General features: G+C 50.5%; 1 protein-coding gene across 1 annotated transcript in view; it reads left to right on the top strand.

Moving 5' to 3' along the window:
• LHFPL7 (LHFPL tetraspan subfamily member 7) overlaps positions 1–20,871 on the top strand; it is a 64,497-nt gene that overhangs the window by 3,440 nt on the left and 40,186 nt on the right. Inside the window, exon 2 of the mRNA XM_074844939.1 lies at positions 7,682–7,820. Coding sequence (XP_074701040.1) covers positions 7,682–7,820 — 139 coding nt within the window. The remainder of the gene's footprint in view (positions 1–7,681; positions 7,821–20,871) is intronic.

The following is a 20,871-nucleotide window of genomic DNA, read 5'->3' as shown; positions in this document are numbered from 1 at the left end:
GAGCTAATTTACTTTCTCTTTCAGTGGGAGCATTTGGCTCCTGGGTTCCTGTCTCAGTGCTGCACTTTGGAAGCTAGTGCTGCTTCATTTCAAATTTCTATTTTTATTTTTCCAGATAGTCTCCAATTATTTTCAGGCTTTGCCAATCACGTAATCTAAAATAACAAAGAAGCTGATCAGCCCATGGTATTCAGGTTAAAACCACATGGACCACTTGCCTATGAAGCCAGCGATGCCCTGCTGGAGCAGAGCACAAAATAACCCACTCAGGACAGGGGGAAGGTTTTGCATAGCCTGAGGAGTTCCCTGAGTGGGTCTTTCCTGGGTTTTTGCCCATAGTAGGACTTGAAAAGATTCAGCGAACCCTAGTGAAAATGCACAGTAAAGCTACTTACCCTTTCATTAGAAAACGCTGAAAGGTTTCATAAACCTTTGTTGCCGGTTTCTCGCCGTGTCAGTTCAGCATTGGGTTCCCAATGTAACCTGAGGTTTGCCAGTTGGGATCAGGTTTGCGGAGCTATGCAGCAGCCCTGTTCCAGTGAAGAGGCACGTGGGGTGCTCATGGGCATGGGAAGATATTTGGAAAATCTGTCACTCCTCTTCCAGCACAGGCTCTGGCACAAGGGAGAGCTGAGCGTTTTGCAATGCGACCCAAGCAGGGAGCCACGTGCGAGATGGGCTCTTGAGCAGAATCTGTTCTACCTCTGGGGGCCGTGTATCAGGCCAGCGTGTTAATTTGGGATTATCAGGAAATCAACTTTTAGCTCCTCATCCTAAGAACTTCCCAAGGGAGCAGATCTTTCCTGGCTTACTCTGTCTACCAGTTTGATTTTTAATTGCACTTACACAACCTTGGCAAGAGGTGTAAGTGCTCGGCAATTCTTGAAATCACCATCTTCCTCTTTATGCATATTACCTTGCAGTAGACTTTATCTCCTTTCATTAGCCACCCAGAGTTTTTTGACCTACATTAACAGAACAGAAAATACCCGCTGTTGGGAACAGCTGTAATTCCTGGGCTCTGGCCCCATGCTTCAGTGCCCGAGTAGCAAACCATAACCAGGACTTGCTGACCAGTGAACCGCTCGCCACTAAGCTGGGCAGAAGCTAGTGCTGAGACAGGGCCAGCTTATGGGTGGGCTGTGGAAGGTCAATTTGATTGAAAAATACAGACAGACTGCTCTCAGGATTAATTCTATCAACTCTGCTCTCAACAGGAGACACAAGCTGCTTTGCTTAAACAAAAGCTCGGAGAGGTGGGTATTAGCCGCGGCGTCACTGCTTGGGCTGCGGGGCCAGGGACTGGGCAGCAGCCGGGGCTTAGCTGAGACGTGGCCACTCGTGACAGTGATGACCGGTTCACGCTGGGTTGCCTGCCCACAAACCTGCTCAACAAACAGGGAGTCCTCAGCCCTTGGGAAGGGTATGGCCTGGGCACATCAGAGACATGAACATTGCATTTCCCCTTTGTAGGGCCCAGAGCAGAGTCTCCCTTCGGGGTCCTCTCCACTAGCTCTCTAAGGAAAAGCCAGATGGGAGAGCTTTGTGACCTGTGGGGCGTTCCCCAGACCAGGACCATGAGCCCAGCTTTGCCACTAGTGCCAGGAAAAGGCTTATCCCAAGGAAGGATAATAACAGAGTAAGAAGGTCTGATCTGGTACCCAGCGACAGCACGCTGCTTGCTGCCTAATTAAAATTTCATTAAGTTGGTTCGCATCTCTTGATGGAGGTCACAGGCACACCATTGATGTGCTAATGTCTTACTTTTTCCCTTTTTTTTCTCTTTCACCACTATCCATCATCCTCTTAGATAAAGCAGTGCCATTAGGAACTGCTTTCCAGCATCCCCAGATGCAATGGCACTGGAAGAAAGACAGCTGTAATTCATCAGACATATTATCTGTCTCTTATTTTCTCCTTAATTAAAAAAGCGCATTTTTTTTTTTCTTGAACTGCTTTGGACATTAACCCCTCTGGTGTTTGCGTTGAATACCCTATTTAGCTTGAAAGTGGGAAAGTTACCTGGAAGGCCAGGACCAGCCAAGCTGTATCTTGTGGTTTTATTTTTGCTGAATTTTGTGTGTCAGCTGCTAAATCTAGGCTGGGGAGAAGTGCTCCCCTGTGTGTGCTGCGGAGCGGGCAGGTCCCCATCAACCAAATCCTTCATTTGAAGGGGAAGAAATGAGGACTGGAGCCTTATTGCCTCCTCTGCATCCCTGTGCCCCAAAACACCCCGGCTCAGGGGACTCTGACACAGCAGCCACCTCCCCAGCAGCATCACACCTGGAGCTCTGCATTACTGCCGGGCTGGTTTGGGGAGCTCGGACCCACTCCCACCATTCCCATCAGATGACACCAGGCACTTCCCAGCGCTGCTGGGCAGGCGATAGTGTCTGCATGGGAGCAGGATGGAGAGGGACTATCAAATAGGAAGGAGAAAGCTCTCAGATGGCGCTGAAAGGAAGGTAATTGCCAGGGAGGAGAAGATGAGGACGTGTGGGATCTTCTTCCTGGCCGTCGCTTTAATGCCGACCAGATGGCGGATGTTTGTTTCTGTGACTTGTGTGGGGGAAATATGAACAAGCTGCGAGTCTTGATCCACCCACCCCTGCACACGCAACATCTCCTGCAGAGGCAGGCACCCCTCTCTCGTGCCCAGGTGGGTATTCCTGGTTTTTACCAAGATTTCTTACGCCTTTGCCCCAGGAGAAGGCACTGCTGTTCTGGGTGTAGGGCAGTCTCGCCCAGCGTGATGTGGATGAAAGCAGGGGTTTAGGGTCCAGTGCAAAACTCTCGGGAAGGTTTGGGAGCAGTTGAAGGACTTCGCAGCCATGTGGTGCCAGTGACACCAACCTGGGGGGGCAGAGGGGCACAGTGGGACCTCGTGGGGCGCTGGGCTGGAGAGGAGGCAGCTTTGCTGCTCCAGCACCACTGCTGCCCTGCAGATAGATACCAGTCTGAGTATTTGCACTGATCCTTTCCAGCCCTATTTATTTGCCCTCTAACAGGCAGTGGCGACTGCTCCTCCTCTACCAGGAGCTTGGCCAGGGACATCTTGAGCTACGAAGCAGAGACAGACCCAGCTGCCAACATCTGCATCTATTTCCTGGCATTAACTCCTGGTGTGGCCTCCCAGGTCCTTGCCGGCACTGCTGCAAATCCCAAACCCCAGGTCTCCACTCAGCACCTCCGTCCAGTGCTGATTTATTTTTTTAACAAGGTTAGAACCCCTGGTATCCATTCAGTTTCTGCCTCTCCACGTACAGCACTATCCAGTTTAACCCCAAAACATCTTCCCTGAATGAATATTCAATCACACAGAGCTCTGATGGGAAGGGACTGCATGAAAAAAAGAAAATGGTTTGATTAATTTTGCCCCCTCTTCTCTTACAGCCAGTTTTTCCCCAGCTCATTTGGGGTTTCTCAGGCCTTTTCTGCCTCAGCAGACACCACCAGAAAGCCAGACACACTGTGACCTTCACTCTCTCTCAGCCCGCGGCTTTATTTCCTAATTGTTTAGGGTATTTATTTTCTGTCCCCATTTGCAAAGGTGCTTAAGCATTTGAGCAGGGCTGAAATACCCAAGCAGTCTGTAACCTTGCTTTCAGCTTACTGCTCCAGGTACCCCAGGACCCATCTGGGATGGCAGCTCTCGGGGGTGGTCAAGTTCCAATTAATAAATTGCATTAATTTATAATTGCAAAAAACTAATGGGCATCATGGTGTGACCCAGTGCCCAAGATGCAATGGCAGTTTTGCCAACTTGGTTTATCTCTGTCAAGCCAAACACCGGGTACCATTTCTCAGCACTAACTCCTTGGACTGGACAGGTTTTTCTCCCTTTGCCTTTTTCACTTTAAACTGTAAAGATCATGGATGCTGGCTTCAAAAGATGGGTTAACTTTTTAAAAATTTTCATTAGGGATATTAAGTGATTCTTCCCAGGATAGTCATTGGGTGACATTTTAATTTTGATTTTTTTGGTGAATCAAACAGCGCCTTCAGCAGATTTATTGCTTGGTGAATGGCATAGCCATGGCGCGTGTCAGACCTGTAAAATAGTAAAATAATGGGTAGGGGATTGTTGTTAATCGGAATTTATTACGCTACATAAAGGCATATTTACAGTCCCACCAGGGGACTATTAATTTGTTTGGGGATAAACAATTAATCTCCCTGGGAGTGGGAGCAGAAAATCTGACACGGTTTTATGTCTTTCCCACCGTGGCAGAGGCAGGGTAGCTCACAGCCCCGGGCTGCTGGGCCCCCCCGGGGGGTCTCCCCTGGCGTGGACGTGGGTCTGCAATGCCTGGGGAGAGGCAGCCCACTGGGCAGCAAGGTTCTGCTTCTCCCTGGCCGGTTTTGCACTGGGAGCTGTGCTCTCTGCTGTGATGAATGGGCTTTTTTCCTGCCCCGGCCTGAGCTGGGCTCTTACAGACGGCCTCGATCCATCCTGTTTGTTTCCTCCCCCCGCCATCTATTTTTGGGTTTCAGCCTTTGCATCCTGTTTCCTGCATCCTCTCCTTTCCGCTCAAGATGCAACAGGCACGAACAGGGAGGAGAGAGGGAGGTGCTGGGCAGTTGGAAGGAGAGGGGTTTTAGCTGCTACTGTTTGGTACCTTTGCTCCATGGACTTCTTCAAACTTAAACCTTATTATTTTTCTTCAGAAGCAGCTGTTTGACCTGCAGGTGCAACTCAAGTACAGGGCAGGAGCACTTGGGATAATTCCCAGCCAAGGCCCTGGAAAGGTTACAACAAAAGCAAAATTTCTGGTTTACGAGAGCATATCCAGTGTTTTGGCAGGTAATGCCAACGTGTTAGGGAAAGAAGTTCACCCCTTGTGTTCAAGCAGCTCTGGCCACGGTGTATCAGCATCATGTGGGAGCCAGACTAGGACTGCCGGCTTGCAGCAGGGTCTCTTGCAACCTGGCCCGAAGCGCCCTGTGCCTTTTCCTATTGCCACCTATTCTGGGGCAGCTGCGTCACCGCCGTCCCTTGAGCCCTGCAGCAAAACCGTTCAGCTGCATCCCCCCTCCTGCCCCCAGAGCTGCCCGGAGGCCATTTGGTGACTCAGCGTCCCCGTCCCACATGGCAGAAAAACTTCACCATTTACCTACGCCTCTTGCCCACAGGAATTTTAACATATTTATTCAAAATGAGACCTTATTACCTTTGCCAAGGCCTGGTTGATATTTGGTTGGTTTTTGGCCACCACTGTGCACGTCAAGGTGCTGCCAGCCCTGGGACCCCACAGTCTTGCTGCCGCCCGTATGAACCCTGATGGCAGGACCCGAACCAGACCCAGCTCTTCTTTCAGTGTAACGCTCACCTTTTTTTTTGGTGTTATGTCCTGAAAAACATCTTTGCACCTTTCCGTGGGTGCAAAGGTTGTTTCCAGAAGGAGCTAGGAGTTTTTAGGGGATTTGCGCTACCATAATTAAGAACCACCTAGATCATTAAAAATAATATGCTTCACATGAGAGAGGAGCAAGTCTGCTTCACAAGACCCCTTTCTGCTGAAAAATTCATCGCTCTAAATAATTAATGGTCCTCACAAAGGAAGATGGCTTTGCATGTTGCCGGGTGGAAGGTGAAATTCAGATGCTGGGTGGAGAAATCCTCCTTTTTTTTTTAATAAGTCCGTATTTCCTCGCCATGCTGCTGCCCTGGGAGCGATGGGGAACAAGGCCTGAGGCTGCTCTCCCCGTGGGGTCCCACGCTGGGAGGGTGTCCGCGCGATGGGGTCACCCATCCCACCCCAAATCCGGTGGGTCCCTCAGATGGGACAAGGGGCTGGTCCCCACCGGGGGTGTCCCAATCTTGTCTATTTTGCCCTGAAACAGCACGTGTCTCTTTGGGTCTTGGTGGGTTGGAAGGCAGCGGAGAGGAGCAGCTACCCCTGGTGCCACAGTCCCTGCTGAAACAGCCTTTCTGTTTCTTTCGGTAGCTGTTTGCTCTGCCGTGCCTTTTACATTGCACATCAGGAATTAATTTATTTCCAGGACAGTGTTTGCATTGCTTGTGCGGTGTATAAATGGGCTATAAATAAGATGCTGGTTTCTAATCACTGCACAGCACCGGGGGAAGTGCTTGCACCAGGGTGTTGGGACAGTGTCCCTGCTCCCCTGGCCCATCCCTCACCAGCACCCGCAAGTCCCTTCTTGGAGCGGCAGCAGCTCCTGGGCAGGACCCTGCAGGCAGCGGCTCTGCCACCATGGCACCAGCCAGTCCAGCTGCTAAAAACCAGCTCAGCAGTAAATAATACAGGTAGAAATAGGGCAGTGCCCGTGGGGCAGCACTGCTAGTGTTGGAGGGTTTTTTTAGCTCTTGGACCCCCCCATAGCCATCGCAGGGTAAACCCAATTCCTCTTCCTCCCCTCCAGCCTGCCCCTGGTTCCTGCAGCATAACTTGCATTTAGCAGATTATTTACTCCTGATTTGTGATCTCTTTGGTGAGGGGGGGGGCAAATGAAAACATGTATTGGATTTGTTCCTATAGTAACCATGGTTGCCCAAAAGCCCAAATCTAGGAAGAAGAGTAAAAAAGGAAAATTGTGTATTTCTAACCAGAGCATCTCAGCAGGACGAGAAGGCTGGACAAGAGCAGGTGGAAGTGGGACCTGAGCTCCTTACAGCAGCTCCTGCACAGGTTATGAAAATGAGGCTCATTAGGAAGATGGGGACAAGACCTGTCTTACAGCTGTACTGCTTTAGGGAGCCAAGAGGCGGACATTACTGCAGGGTGACTCACCAAAGCCAGAAGCGTTTCGTGGAATTCGCCATGAAATGCTGTGAAATGACAGAGCTTTGACGTGGCTGCCACAATGCCGGGACTGAGGTGCCCTCACGCTGTTTGAACACTGCCATGAGCTGGGTGCTGGAGGAGGAGGCACCCGTCCACACCGTGCCCCTGCCTGGGCTGGCACGTGTCCCCACCGGTACAGGGACCACCTTGCTGCCAGTGCCATCCCGTTGGCAGAGGTGGAAATGTCACCTGCAATGGGGACAGAAACAGCAACATTGCAGCAATCAGGTGCCCATACCCAAGGGCAAGCTGGTTTTGCCATAAATTTCCCCAGTTTTAGATGATGATGCAGTTTGCATTTTACTGCCAGAATATTAAATAGGAAAACTGCTTCCACCCCAGCCAGTTTTGTTACAAAAGAGGCTAAAACAAAGCCATGGCCACTGCAGGGCAAGGCCGGTGGGGCTGCTGGAGGTGAGCAGGGTTAGGGGGTGGGAGCAGCCTGCACGTCGGCAGAGGCTGGCTGCAGTGAAACCTCCGCAGCAGCGGGTTCCCCACCTCAGAGCATCATTGGCAAAATACTTTCTAATTGCCAGGCTTGCCTGTATCAAGAGAGACATTTCAGCTCTCAGTGGAGGCACTGCCACACGTTGTAGGCATCTAATGGCACTTGTATTAGTGACGTAGCCCTTCATGCATGTAATACATTTGCTATTATCACCGTAGCCCGAATACTAATAAGCCTGGGACCAGGTGATGGGTGAACTGTGGGCTCAAGACTTAACAGTGAATTTAAGCTACCGAAGGTGGAAGGGAAAAGGTGGGAGAAGCCACCCACAACGGGCTTCTCACTTCAAGAGGGGGAATCCGTGGGGAGGTGTCGCGGGGACGGTGGCGGGGGATCACCTCGCTGACAGCCCTGCGTGTCCTTTCAGACGAGCGCCGTGCTGTGTGCGGGTGGCTGTGTCCTGCTGGCCCTCAGCTCGCTGCTGGCCATCGTCGCCGTCCTGCTGCCCGGCGGAGCCTGCGAGAGGCGAGTCTGCACCCTGGCTGGCTACATGCAGACAGCGGCAGGCAAGTGGCGGGGACTTTGCTCTTTGGGGTGGAAGGATGGGGTTTCCCCAGGGTTCTGTGCAGCCATTCACAGCGTCTTGGATCTCAGCAGCAAGAGGTGCTTGCAAACCCTAAGGAATGCTGGGAGAAAAGAGCAGCTCTTTGCTTTAGCAATTGCCCCCTGCATCCATGCCTATAAAATCTATCGAAAATCATTTCCACCAAATAGGCAGGTCCTGCTCACGCTCCTGTGTCGGGCAGGGGACCATGGTGAGCAGTGGAGATCAGGCTCCCTGCTGGCAGGGTGCTGCTGCACTTCATGGGGTCTGGTAGATGCTTTCTGTGAAGTTTGTAGTCTCATTTGGGCAATCTTTGCAGTTAAACCTCTGGAGGTATTTCCCTCTCTGACCTTTACACCTAAGACAGGCTGTTGCCGACCCTGTCCTGCATCTCCCCCTGCCTTCCCCAGGCAGCCTGCTTGATGCTGCATTCATTTATATTTCCACTGCAATTGCTTATACTTCTGCCTTTGAGAAGTGCTAATGCAGAGGGGAGCAGGCAGACAGTTGGGGGGGGGAGGTCTGTCCCTGTCCTGTGCTCCCTGTGGAGGGACAAACCCCACCCAAGACTGGTTTCCACTGTGGGGAGCCATGTCTCCAGGAGCTGAAGTGTTGGACTAAACAACCCCAACTGGACACGAGCCACAACAGGAGATTAAACTGCCCATTCGTGTCTGTGCCTGAGAATAAACTCCTTTCCTTGGAGAAACCCTCAGGGCCAGCCAGGCGTTGTTATCTGCCTGGCAGCATTCAAGCAGCTTTTGGGGGAAATCCTGTTACATGCTTTCCTCACCAGGGCTCATCCCGCAGGAGCCAGTTTGGGAACAGATGGAGGGGCCTGGCCTGTTAGCCATGGCTGCTGCTGCTCAGCCAGGCTGTGGGTCCACAGAGGCAGCTGCTCCTGCCTGTGCCCCAGTGCTAGTGACTGATGCATCCCTTGGAGGCCACAATTTGGGAATTCCTGTCACCCCTCTATGCTGGCTGGTGGCTGCGGCCAACGGGTCCCCTGGGTGCAGGACAGAGGCTGGAGGAGCCCTATGCCAGCAGGTCTCAGCCCCAGCGCGAGGATGACGTGGGTCACTGGGAGGTGGCTCGGGGTGGCCTTGCCAGTGGTCTGCCATGGAGGGGATAAGTGGGATGGAAAGGGTTAACCCTGCATTACCTTGGCCCAGGCGATGGCACATCCCTGCTGCCTCTGGCTCTGCAAGGAGACAAGCAGGTACAAAGCAAGGGATTAGGAAGAGTCCCTGGAAAGGAAACAGACTGTGGCAGATAAATACAAATGAGGCGCTCTGAGGGGTTTTGGTAATATTGAACAGGCTGTAAATAAACTGTAGGCTCTAAGCGTTATTGACAAATGAAAATTTACTGGGTACGTTCGAGCAAGCTAATGGGTTGCTTTAAACCCTCGCAGTGCATTGCTAAGCATTTTGTATTGCGCTTTTTAATTTTGGTTCACTGTGGATTAATTCCCATTCAGAGCCAGGCAGCCCTGAGTCAACAGAATTAAATGGTTTAATGTATTTGGATTCAGAAATGCTGTGTCCCCCCCCCCCATTTCTCTCCCTGTTCCCCCCACTCCCCAGGAAGCTCTTCATTAGAAATCAGCTGTAGCCAGGTGGCAGTGAAACTCCTCCCCCAAAATCACATTATCTCATAGAAAAAAAGCAGGGATTTTAGGGTAGATGAGTTTATATGGGAGAGAAGGAAAACCGAGCAAGCCCATGAGGTTTGGTAGAGCAGCTTTCTGATGGGGAAGGGTGGCAAGTCTGCCCTATAAACCCACCATGAGATGCTGGTGGAGCAGTGGGATGGAGGAGAGGGCCACATTTCTCCCAAACCCCAGATTTCCCTGAAGCACAGCAGGTCCCACAGGCACCTTCCCTCTGCCTGCCCTGACATTTTCCCCCTGAAATCCAAATTTTGTTCCTGTTTTCGCATCCCACAAAAACAACTCGAGGTATTTTGCAGAGCACCAAAGGCATGAGTAAATAAACTTAATACTGTAAAACATTGAATCAGGCCATCTAATTTCCTAATAAAGAGCCAGGTGCATGAAACATGCCATAAAGTGCACGAGCAGAGGTACTGGCAGAGCCAGAATCAGTCCCCACAGGTTCTGCTTTGTATCAGACAGATGCCCCCAGCCACAGTCATGTAAATCCAGCAGAGGCTGAGCCGAACCAAACAAGACCCAGTTCTGAGAGCAGACCCACAAGAGGCAGTCAGGCTCAACTTATGTCTTTAACACTTTCCTACTATTTTTTTAGAGATCCAAGCTGGGCCTTTCCCAGCCCCAGAAGGAAGGCAGATAAAAACCTCATGCAGATAGAGCAGAGCGTTAATTGCAGACACAGACATACCATCAGGGTTCAGAGCTGGGCTAATTGCCACCATACATTGAACACACGATTCCTGATGCCTGGCATCCACCCCTTATAAAAAAACCCCTGACATATCCACCGAATGACAAGAGGATGATCCCTAATGAAAGACTAAATGAGCAGCAGAGCAACAGGGAGAGGGGGAAGGATAAAAGACAGAACATTTCCTCAGCTCTGACACCCTACAAGCAAAGTCAAAGCTGTCCCTGAAGGATTAGAGATGAGGCTCACTCCCTAAGCATTGTACTAAAATTAAATTTTTTAGTGGTAACTAAAATTAAATTTCTGCTGTGATGCCTCCTTCCAAACCTGCATAGCAGCACCTCCAGAGAGGCTGGGGCAGCCAAGCTGGCCCCATTTATGTGTGGGTCAGGGGGGCCACCCTAATCCCCAGCTGCAGCCCATCGATGCTGATGGAGAGGGACCCTGGGGCTGACCCCAGGGACAGGGAGTGCGAATGGGTGCACAGCTGAAATCCTGCCACAGTCATTTTTCAGCAAAAACTTCTTTTGCTGGCATTTTAAAAATAGGAGATCATTCCAGGGAGAAATGTCTCTTGCCGTATGGGGCTGTAAGGGGTAGGGGATGTTCTCCAGGGCTGGCTGTGCCTGTACAACCTCTCCGGTGGCTTCCAGGTGCTGCACCAGGGGTTTGTGGTTTATAGCTGGACATGACAGTTTATCTCTGCAAAGCTCTCAGACCAGTTTCTGAGTGACTGCCAGCGGCGCAGCTGCTGGAAGGAGCACGGGGCCATCACAGTGTCTCACCACCAGCTTCACCCACGGGCACCTGTCAGTGATGCCCTGGGGAGCCTCGAGGCCTCACTCTGAGCTGTCGCAGCCCACACAGTCCCCAGCAGCATCGTGGCATTAGAGGAGTGTCCCGAAGACCGGGGGTGCTGAGAGCCAAAGCAGCCTCCGCCAGGTCTCCAGCACGGACTGTGTCTGCTCCCCAGCGCAGGAGCATCTGCATTCCCATGGGAAGGGCCTTTCCCGGGGAGCGAGGTTGCTACCAGTGGAGACAGATTACCACCAAAGCTGAGTAAACCCCATCAAACAGCAAATCCGGGCAGCTTTCTGCTTTTGGGGCTGGTGGGACTAAGGGAAGGAGTATGGGTCTTCTGTTGGATCAAGCTGCTGGCGACCGTGCTCTGGCACCAGAGCAGACTGCATGTGCTGCTTAGGAAAGGCAACAAGCCTTTGCAGGCAGGCAGCAGGGACTAGCAGCCCCCCTCCACGGCTCCTTTTGCTACCTTAAAAGCTTCAATAAAAACCAGGATTGTGTTGCTCTTTGGAAGCTTTTCGCCATGTGTTTTTCAGGCAAAGGGCTCTTGCTTTGCTGGCGAGTGGGTAGTAACCGGATGCACCCGCGGCCGCCCCGTGGCTGCCGATCCTTGAGAAGTGTCAGTGTGAGGTTAATGGTCGGACTGGGTGATCTTCAAGGTCTTTTCCGGCCTAGATGATTCTGTGATCCTTGCCCTGATCTCTGCGATGGGCCTGTGAGGCGGCCTGAAGGGAGGAGGCTGCAGGGCTTTGCACCTCAGCGAGGGCACAGGCACAGCTGAGCATAAGGGAAGCCTTTGGGGGAGTTTTGCTTTCACCCCACTCCGTTCTCTGTCTAATCCTACCACCATCAACTCACTGCTCAAGACAAACCCAGTGCTCAGGGCAAATGATTCTGATTTGCCTGTGCCTTTCTATGCTCTTTTGGTTTCAAAAGGCAATTTCCCAGCATCGCTATGACAGAATCAGAACAGTCATAAGACTCCAGCAAGACAGGCAGAAACCCCCAGTTATGCAATTCCCTTACTTGGCTGTGCTTTAATCCCAGATTTCATGGTACTCCCAAGAGCTTCTTCCTGCAAAATTTGATTGCATTCTGCAGCCAAGATTCCTCTTGCTGGCAGAAGCATGGTGGCATCACAGAGATGGCCTCGGCTTTTGGTTAATTAAAGCAGCAAAGCAAAATGCGGGAGACCTTGTGCTTTTTGAAGTAGCCTGTGATTAGTTAAGACACTGATCATCAGGTAAGAACACATAAAGAGGGAGAATTGTTAATTTTCAGATCAGTGCGAATCTTTCAAACGCATTGCATCCCAAGGACTGAAAAGCAACCCAGATTAAAATGGGCTGTGCTGTTCCCAAGGGAGTGCTGTGGGATGGTGGGAGGTTTGCCCTGTGCCTGGGGGCAGCACGGACGTGGCCATGGGGCCAGGAGGCTCTCACAATGCCTGTGTTATTTAGAAAGGCAGCGTCTGGTCACTGCCCCCATTGTGCCTCCTGTGCCGCCCTGCATCTCAGTCCACCTTTGGGATCGATGGTGCCCTGTTCTTCCCAGCTTGTGCAGGCTCTGAATGGCAAACAGCACCGTCATCCACGTCTGTATTGATTCCTCAGACTAATATCGATCAGCCTGGTGACATATAGGTAATGTGTAATTAGTAACTTAGATAAAAATAGCACCAAGAGGGCGTACAACCAAGCTGCCTGGGTACTCCGGCCTTTCCTTGCATCTCCATGGTGGCGGCAAAGAGGGGTCATAGCTACCTGCTATTAAAAACGCTGCAAAAGGCTCCCCTTCTCTGCTGCCATCACTACTGTGTGAGGTGGTTTTGGGGTGCTGCCTGATAGGGTTTCTGATGACCGGGCACCAGTGGAACTGTTGCCATCACTCAGGAAAGAGCCACTCCTCTTGCCTCCCTGTGTTTTGCTCTGTAGTTTGAGTGGTGCATTTTTAGGGCGAAAAGATGCTGTGAGCTGACAGAGCTTCACATACGTCAGCACGCATGGCCAGTCTGCACCCGCAGCAGTTGCCTGTGAGGTCTTAGATCCCTCCTGTCCTGCCCTCACTAAGAAGTCACAACTGAAATACTGGCCTGGGGAAGAAATTCTGCCAAATATCACCTTCCAGTGCACTAAAGAACTTGTGGCACCAGCAGCTCTTGGGGATGCTGGAGTGCAATGTCCAAGGACGTTGTAGGGGCCACTGGACAGTGGGGACATGCCCACTGCTGCCGGGGTGCAGGCAGCGTCACAGCACAGCCCCTGCAGCACTTCTCTGAGGAGACATAAACAGAGCAGACACCTGCCCAAGGCAGGGGACAGTTTGGGGTTGGGTGGCCAACGCTGTGACGGACACTAAAAATGTTCAGGAATGGCCAAGGAGATGAGGGTCTGAGCCAGTCCCAGGCCGTGCAGCCTTTCCCACCCACTCCCACACAGACTGGGCCAGGGGCCGACCCGCAGCCGGTTTCCTGATGGGTGTTTTTGTGGCCGCAGCACCCGGGAGCCCCATCCTGTTGACGCTGAGGGTTGTTTGTCAGAAGACAGCCCTGGGATTTGGAGCAGGAACTTGGCAGTGGGGGCAGGGGCGGGGAGCAGTGCCCTGTTGTCCAGGCACTGATTTGATTTAAAATCACCCAAAGCTTCTCCCATCCCTGTTTTAAAAATAGCATCTTGGCTTTTATCACAGAGCCCATGTGGTCCCTCTTGTGGGGCTTGAAAAATGTGCTCAGGCCTGATGCAGTGACATTGCTGGTTGTGTTCAATCACCAGAGCAGCATTAAAAAAATGTTGCCCTAAAGCTGTTTCCAGCCATTCACAAATGGTCCCCCAAAGCTGCAAGATTTGTCTAAGAAAGAGAAAAAGTGCCAAAAGTAAACGAAAACCCAGCCTTGATGCAAGGTGCTCAGGCACGACAGTAAAAAACAGCAGCATAAAACCTGAACTTGGAGATGGGTCCAGCTCCTGAGTCGCAAGGGCAGCTCTTCTTTCCCCTTGTCTTTCTCTGGGAAGAGCAATGCTCCCATCACAGCTGGGAGTAATTGCATGATCCTCGTCACTGCTCAGGTCCTCATTGCCATCCTCCCCCTCTCCCCTCTGCACTTCACATCTTGTCCTTGCAATAGAGACAGCGACCAACAACATGGGAAGCCCTGGTTCCTTCCCCAGTGCAAGGCTTTTCCCCCCTGCTTTCTTTAATTATTATCAGCAAAGTCGAAAAACTGCCTTTGGCACATTATTATTCAGTCAGTGAACTCACACTAATTCCTGACACAACTAATAAATATCTGACAGTAGGAGCCTGCTGCCAGGGCGCTGGAGAGGGGGCTCTGTCGCAGCCCAGCCTGAGAGGTGCTTCGCTCCAGCGCCAGTATTGCTTACGCCTGACTTATGCGTGCTCTCATTTTTTTTTTTCACTCACACAGATGCAAATCCTCTTTTGCTGCATTTTTTGCCAATTTGCTCCAGAATTCAGCTTAGTAAAAGCTGTCACTATCCTGGGCCTTGGGCCAGCGTGTCCTGAAGCAGGGACTGTGGAGATGCTGGGCACCAGCGCCAAAGCCCACATGATGTTATTCCACCAGTCTCTGCATGATTAAGAGTTTGGTGAACTCCCATTTTAAAACCAACAGTTGACTTTTTTTCCATCTACCTTCCAACTGGGAGGTGTCACCTGGGAGGATGTTGCAGGGGAGCAAAATGAACTTGCCAGATCTGTAGATGGACAGGCATGAAAGTGGAACCACAAACACTGACTCAACTTCAGCCTTTCACTGGAGGAAATTTTTATGTCTGCTGAAACAGTAATTTCTCCATCCTCATTTCGGTGCATACATTTGAGTGACAGATTATCTTGGTCCAAGAGCCATTTTGTGATTTTACTTTCAAAACCTAAAATCTTCAGCAGAGAGCCAGACCATTAAACTTAGCAGTAAAAGGGGGGGGGGGCTGGCAGCTTTCCTAATGGCCAGGCTCTCTGCCACAGGTTAAGTGTAGATTAGCCTTCCCCAGGGTTTAAGCTCATTTCATACAAGGTGCGGAGCTGATGAAGGAGAAGGGGCCAGATCCTGGCTGCACTGTACAGCAGCTGAGCTCCACTTCACCCTTGGCGAGAGAAGCTAGGGATTCATTTCCATCTGACATTTGGACAGTTTTCTTTCTTCTGCTTAGTTCTCAAACTATGCTTTGATTTTCTCCAGGTAGAGGTTTGCCATTTGGCACAAGCCTTGGTGCCTTTGCCCTCCCTTCAGGCTGGGGACAGAGCAGTAGCAGCGTGCCTGGACTAATGCTGGGAGCAGTGTGTTTCTCAATCACCTTATTTAGAGAATAAACCAGCCATGTTATTTCACTGGTTTCTTGGAGAAGGGCAATACATTTCCAGTGGCATCAGTGACAGAAGCAATATCCTTTCATTGCTATCATTGGGAAAGAGCAGTTTTATACTGCAAGAAAGAACTAGTTCACTTGTACAAAACATATTTTCTACTTCCTTAAACCTGGGGAAATCCTTGTCATATTAATATGTGGCTGAATTGCTTCTCTTTCAACAGCTCTCCTAGGGATTTGAGTTTAGACCAGTTATAGCACTTGGATGCAGTAACAGTCCATGAAAAGTATATTTTGTAAATAATAACAGTGCCTTGTAATAAATGGGAAAAACAAATACCAAGTGCCACTGGGGCTCCAAAGCTGCTGTCGCTGAGGAAACACAAGCCAGTCCCAAGGACTGCAGCACTGTGCCAGAGCTATGTGTTTCAAATGGGAAACCCCATGCTCCAGTTTTAGAGGGAATTTGCTTCCCTTTGCCTTCTCCATTTGGTTTGCAGGCAGCTCCTTCTACAATGCAGGACATTTACTCTCATTTTAACATTTTCAAGGTACCATTGTGCAGCTCAGGGGTGCTATTGGAGGGCTCTTCAAGCCATACCTTTCCAAGCAGGCTCCTTCACATGAGTTTTTGGGGAGGGATGGCTTTGATTACAGTTCACCTTTTGTAGAGCTCAACCCTGCTTGTTGGTTGTTGCAGGAGAGAACCACTGCATGAGAGGGTCCTTCTTCCCTTGCAAGTTCCGGTTGCTGGTAGCACAGCCAGCACATCATAAACCAGATCCTGCAAAGCTTCAGAGCATCTATCATGTAATACTTATCATTAGTGGCTGCCCAGCCTGCTTTTTGCATGCCCACAGTGCTGGGAAGAAGCATGTCTCTTTATCTCCTTGCTAGGTGATTATGTGCTTCAGCTGATGTTTCTCTTCATAAACAGTTTGACTTTCCCCTTTTTTCCCCCTGGCTTGGTCCATGTTTGTATCTGCTGTTGCTGGGAAGATGGAGACAGACCCTTGCAAACCCCTTCCAAGGCCACCTGAATATCCTCCCTTGCTGTGGGGAATGGAGCTCCTAGCTGAATTTCATGCATTCTGAAGCAATTGTGTAGAGGTCACATCATCTTTATTGACTCATCCATCTGGACTGAGTGTATAATATAACGCAGATTAAAAAAACCCTCCTCATCCTCTCTGATGCTAACAGGGAGCTTGGCACTGTCATGGGCGGTTTGCTCAAGAGGTTTGCTTAAGAGAAGGATGCATGCATTTCAGGGAGCTTTGGTAAACCCCAGTGTCCAGCCCTCTCTGTCTGTCAATGTTGGAAGTTTCTGGCCTGTTACGGTGTGCTAAACAAATATTAGCAGCATGGGAGACAGTCTCTGGCTTTGGTGTCAGGCTTAAATGTTTGTTGGGCTGGTTGGATCCTGGCTGTAATTTAAATGGCATCTAACTCGGGGACAAGGACCTGTGAGGACACAGAGTAGGGCAGTATATAGCGATGAGAGCAGCACGTACACCTGTCTGCCAGCAGCAACAGGCTGCCCCGAAACCTGAAGGTTGGTATCAGTTTAGGGTGAAGCAGTGAGCCCCCAGATGCCTCAAAATCTGTTTTCCTGAGATTAGATGAAGTTCATGCTATCTGTAGATCCACCTGGGAAGTTATTGCAGGGCCTTGCTGTTGCTGTACAGAGGAGATGTGATGGCCTAGCCTTGGCGAGCCAGGAGATAAATCTGGACTGCAGCTGCTCACTGTCCTTTGTGTCGCAAATTGCTCAGGCAGTTAAAAACATCTGTGTTCATGCATCAGCCAGTCCTGCTTTAAGAGAAGGCATGTGCAAAGACAGGATTTCCCTGAGAAAGGAGCTATGAAGGTGTGACAAAATGGGTCTTTCCAACACCTACAGCCCCAGCTGACTGGCAGGGTCCTGGATGCCTGGGTCAGACCCTTCAGTGGGATGTGGGGTGTTTGAGTCCCGCTTTGCTCTAGAGGAGCATTTGGCTTCAGTCTCCTGAAAAACTGGCAGGCGGTGCTGGGTGAGCTAGGGAGGCAGCCCTGAGAGCGGACGTGTGAGCGGTGGCTCTGGGCCAGATCCCACTTCCTTTTTGATAGTCTGATAATGCAGGTAGTCTGGCGGAGGTCTCCGTCCTTGTGTGGGCACGTAGCACAGCTCCCAAGTGAGCGCTGGTTCGGAAATGTTTTGCTCTGCCTTCCCGTCTGAATCTATGCTGAGTCGTATTTCTTTGCTGGTAAGAAACAGATCTGCTAGGAGGAGAAATTTACCCCGCACTGAGTGTAAACACAGATGGAAACATGGTGAAGCCCTTTTCAAAGTCAAGGGAATAAATCTGTTTAGAAGACTGAACATCTGGGGCAGTGAAAGAGCAGGTGGAGAACTAACCCAGGAAAGGACAGTGGTGCTATGGGATGGCTGTCTGGGGAGAGGGCACAAATGTAGGATAGTGGAAGTATCTAAAGTGGGGAAATTACCCCAAAGAGCAACAGAAGGCTCCAGAAAGGTTACATTTTCGGATCTTTTCTAAAGACTCCTTTAAGTTTTTTGAGTCCAGTGAGTTGTGTCCCAGGCACTTTAGATGGAGCAAGTTGGTAGGCTTTTCCCCTGAGCTACCCTCACCTGACCTTTCTAAGGCAGCACGCGAGGGATGTAGCCCCATGTCTCCTCCAGCTGCTGGGATGAGCAGGATTTTGCTCCCTGGTTGGGCAGCAATCGCTGTGCTGAAGCTGCTCTGTGCATTGCCCTGGAAGGGCAGACCTGGCACGTTCACACCACTGGGAATCAGCTTCACACTGATGGTTTGGTCAGCTCTTCTGGTCCAAGCCCACACATTTTCTATGCTCCACAGTAAGAGCACTCCTGGACAAAGGCCTTGGCCCTGCAGGGCTTTATTCACTTGCCTAACCAAAATGCTAAAAGCATGGATAAACCTTGGATGGCTGAGGAAATGTTAAATCATGTTTCCCTCCCAGCCGTAACCTTGGCAGAAGCATGGCTCTGGCTGCTAAAGCCCATAAAATGAACAGCCCCTGTTGCTCCTCATAGGGGTATAAAAATATAATTACTTGAAGAGTGACTTACGATTCAGTGAAATAAGGATCTTCTCCTTTTTTGATTGAATTACGCAGCGGTATTCCTAGAAGACTGGAAGCAGATGGCGAGCTCTGGCCAGGCGTTTAACAGCCTGAGTTACTGCGTGGAGGGTTTGGAGCCGAGCAAGAATGCAACATGCTGCTCCTGCCTTGCTGCTTGTCTTGGGTCACCATCATGGTGTATTCCCTGGGAAAGGACAGGCTGGAGGATGGGGCAGGATGGTTTGCAGCAATGGATGGAGATGTGGAGCATGTCCAGTAGCAGAGGGCTGTTTTGCAGCAGTGGCATGCAGCTCAGGTGGCAGCAAAGGCAAGAATTTCGTTGCTGCAAATCCAGTGCTGCTTTGGTCCCAGGTACAGACACTGTGCTGGCAATCCCAGTGTGTGTTGTGTCAGGACCCCGTGGACCTGGGAGGTGGCAACTGCCCTCCTGTCATGCAGGAGAGCTCCCCATCCCTCTGGGCCCAGGAGGAGGATGGAGGAAGGCAGACGGTCCCCTGGGCTGGGGTGGAACGAACGTTGCTGTATAATTTCTGCCTCGCTGCTCCTCCTGCCCCCATATATCTTGAGCACGTCAATAAAATCAAACAGACTATTAGCAGCGTGTTGTGTTCTCAGCCGTGGATGTGTGTGCTGTGCATTAGGCAGCCATGCAGCCTGCATTTTATGAAGTGGGCTGCTCAGGGTACTGCTGGGGTTGCAGCAATTATCACATCCCCTCACAGCTGGGCCATACTACAGCTTTTATGAGCTACTCTAAATCAAAGGCCCTTTCTTTTTAAAGATAAATTAACAATTGTCTCCCTTTTTTTTAATGGTTTAACAGCTAGCTGATTACTAGGTGAGACACAAATCTTGTTGCTGAGTTGTGCCTACTGCATTGTCTTTTTGATTATTTTTATCGAATAGGCAAATGTTCTTTTGGAGCTCTGAAGTCCTTAGGAGGGAGACTCATTTTCTGCTACCGTGATCTCTTTGTCGCGGGTGGGTGATGTATGAAAAGGAATTGCAAATAGCTGTTTACAGCAAGCAAAGTCACGGAACAGCCCACTTTAATTTCTGCTATCTGTCGGAGACTGTTGTTGGTGATGGTCAAAATTAATTAAGCAGGAAGGAAGAGAGCAGGGAGGCAGTATGCATCCAGTTCTGACATTGAAATATTAATGGTGAGCTAATCAAGAAAGAGTATCTATGAATATCTAATCAGCTTACAGTTTGCATTTTTACTGATGCGGTGAACTTCTGGGCAACAGCCCTTTACAGGAGGTGTCGGGAGCGGAGGTGGGCTGCCTGCTGCCTGACCGCTCTATCTGGGGATAAACAAAGAGCTTGTGCCTGTGTCAGGGGCTGAGGCACATTTGCCTTGTGCACCTCACAGCCCTGCTGACACTGGCTGCTGCTGTGTCCTTCCCGCTGTCACCTACAGCAGCCGGGTCAGAGGGTCCAGCCCATGGCATCCCCGATGCTGTCGTCCTTCCTCCTCGGTGCTAGAGGGCACTTGGAGGGCTCAGCTCCTCCTGGACTGAGCTGCAGCATCTGTCCACATCCAGGCCTTGGGCAAAAGCTCAAAACAGCACAGCCTTGAGCGCAGGACCTTGACCCCTCGCTCCCTGCCCACGGAGGCAGCAGGCTGTGTTCCTGTCTTTCCTGCCAGTGCATGACTGGTGTTTCCAAGTCCAGTTTCCAAGCTATTTTGCGGGAAACAGAAGGTGATGGTTGTGCCACGGGGCCAGGGTACACTGCAGACCCCCCATGCCCAGCACCCATGCGGGTCCAATGGCCACAGCAGGGGCTCAGCCGCTTTTGCCGACCCACCACACAAGCAGGGAAAAATAGGAGGAAATGATCCCATGGCAAAGCTGGGCTGATTCTAATCAAAGTCACAAAAGTAAATGTCACCTTTGGGTGCCAGGAGGAGTCAAGCGGCATTTCTCTCTTCAACATCAGCGTAATGAGGGCTGTGGCTTTAGAGATTTGTATTGCTGTGTTTCTGCAAACAGTTCCCTCCTCTAACCTCTTGGAAATTGGATTTTGTGGGGCTGAGCAGTTTGTGTGCAGCAGATAGCAGCGCGACTGATAAGCAGAAACCTGTTTACACACTCACTCATATCTAATGCTACAATTGGGCAGAGGACTGCCTGGATTATTTTTTTTTCTAATTATTTTTTTTTAACACTATCAAACATAATCCTTGTGGCTGAATGTCTTGCTGCTTAACTGGGAGAAATCTGAACTGGGCAATTTTAGCGGGTAACAAATGTGAAAATAACTTCATGTGAAGCAAAAGGATAAAGGTAATAAGTAAATTTTAAATGATAATAAGGAAGAATCGAGTGGCGATCAGTAGGGAATAGCGTACTTACACTCTCCTGTGTGAGGTGGTATTTCAAATATTGCTGTGTTAGTAGGCACTAGA

This window comes from Strix aluco, chromosome 19 (assembly GCF_031877795.1).
Source record: "Strix aluco isolate bStrAlu1 chromosome 19, bStrAlu1.hap1, whole genome shotgun sequence".
Lineage (NCBI taxonomy): Eukaryota > Metazoa > Chordata > Aves > Strigiformes > Strigidae > Strix > Strix aluco.
This window is presented reverse-complemented; position numbering and strand designations above follow the sequence as displayed.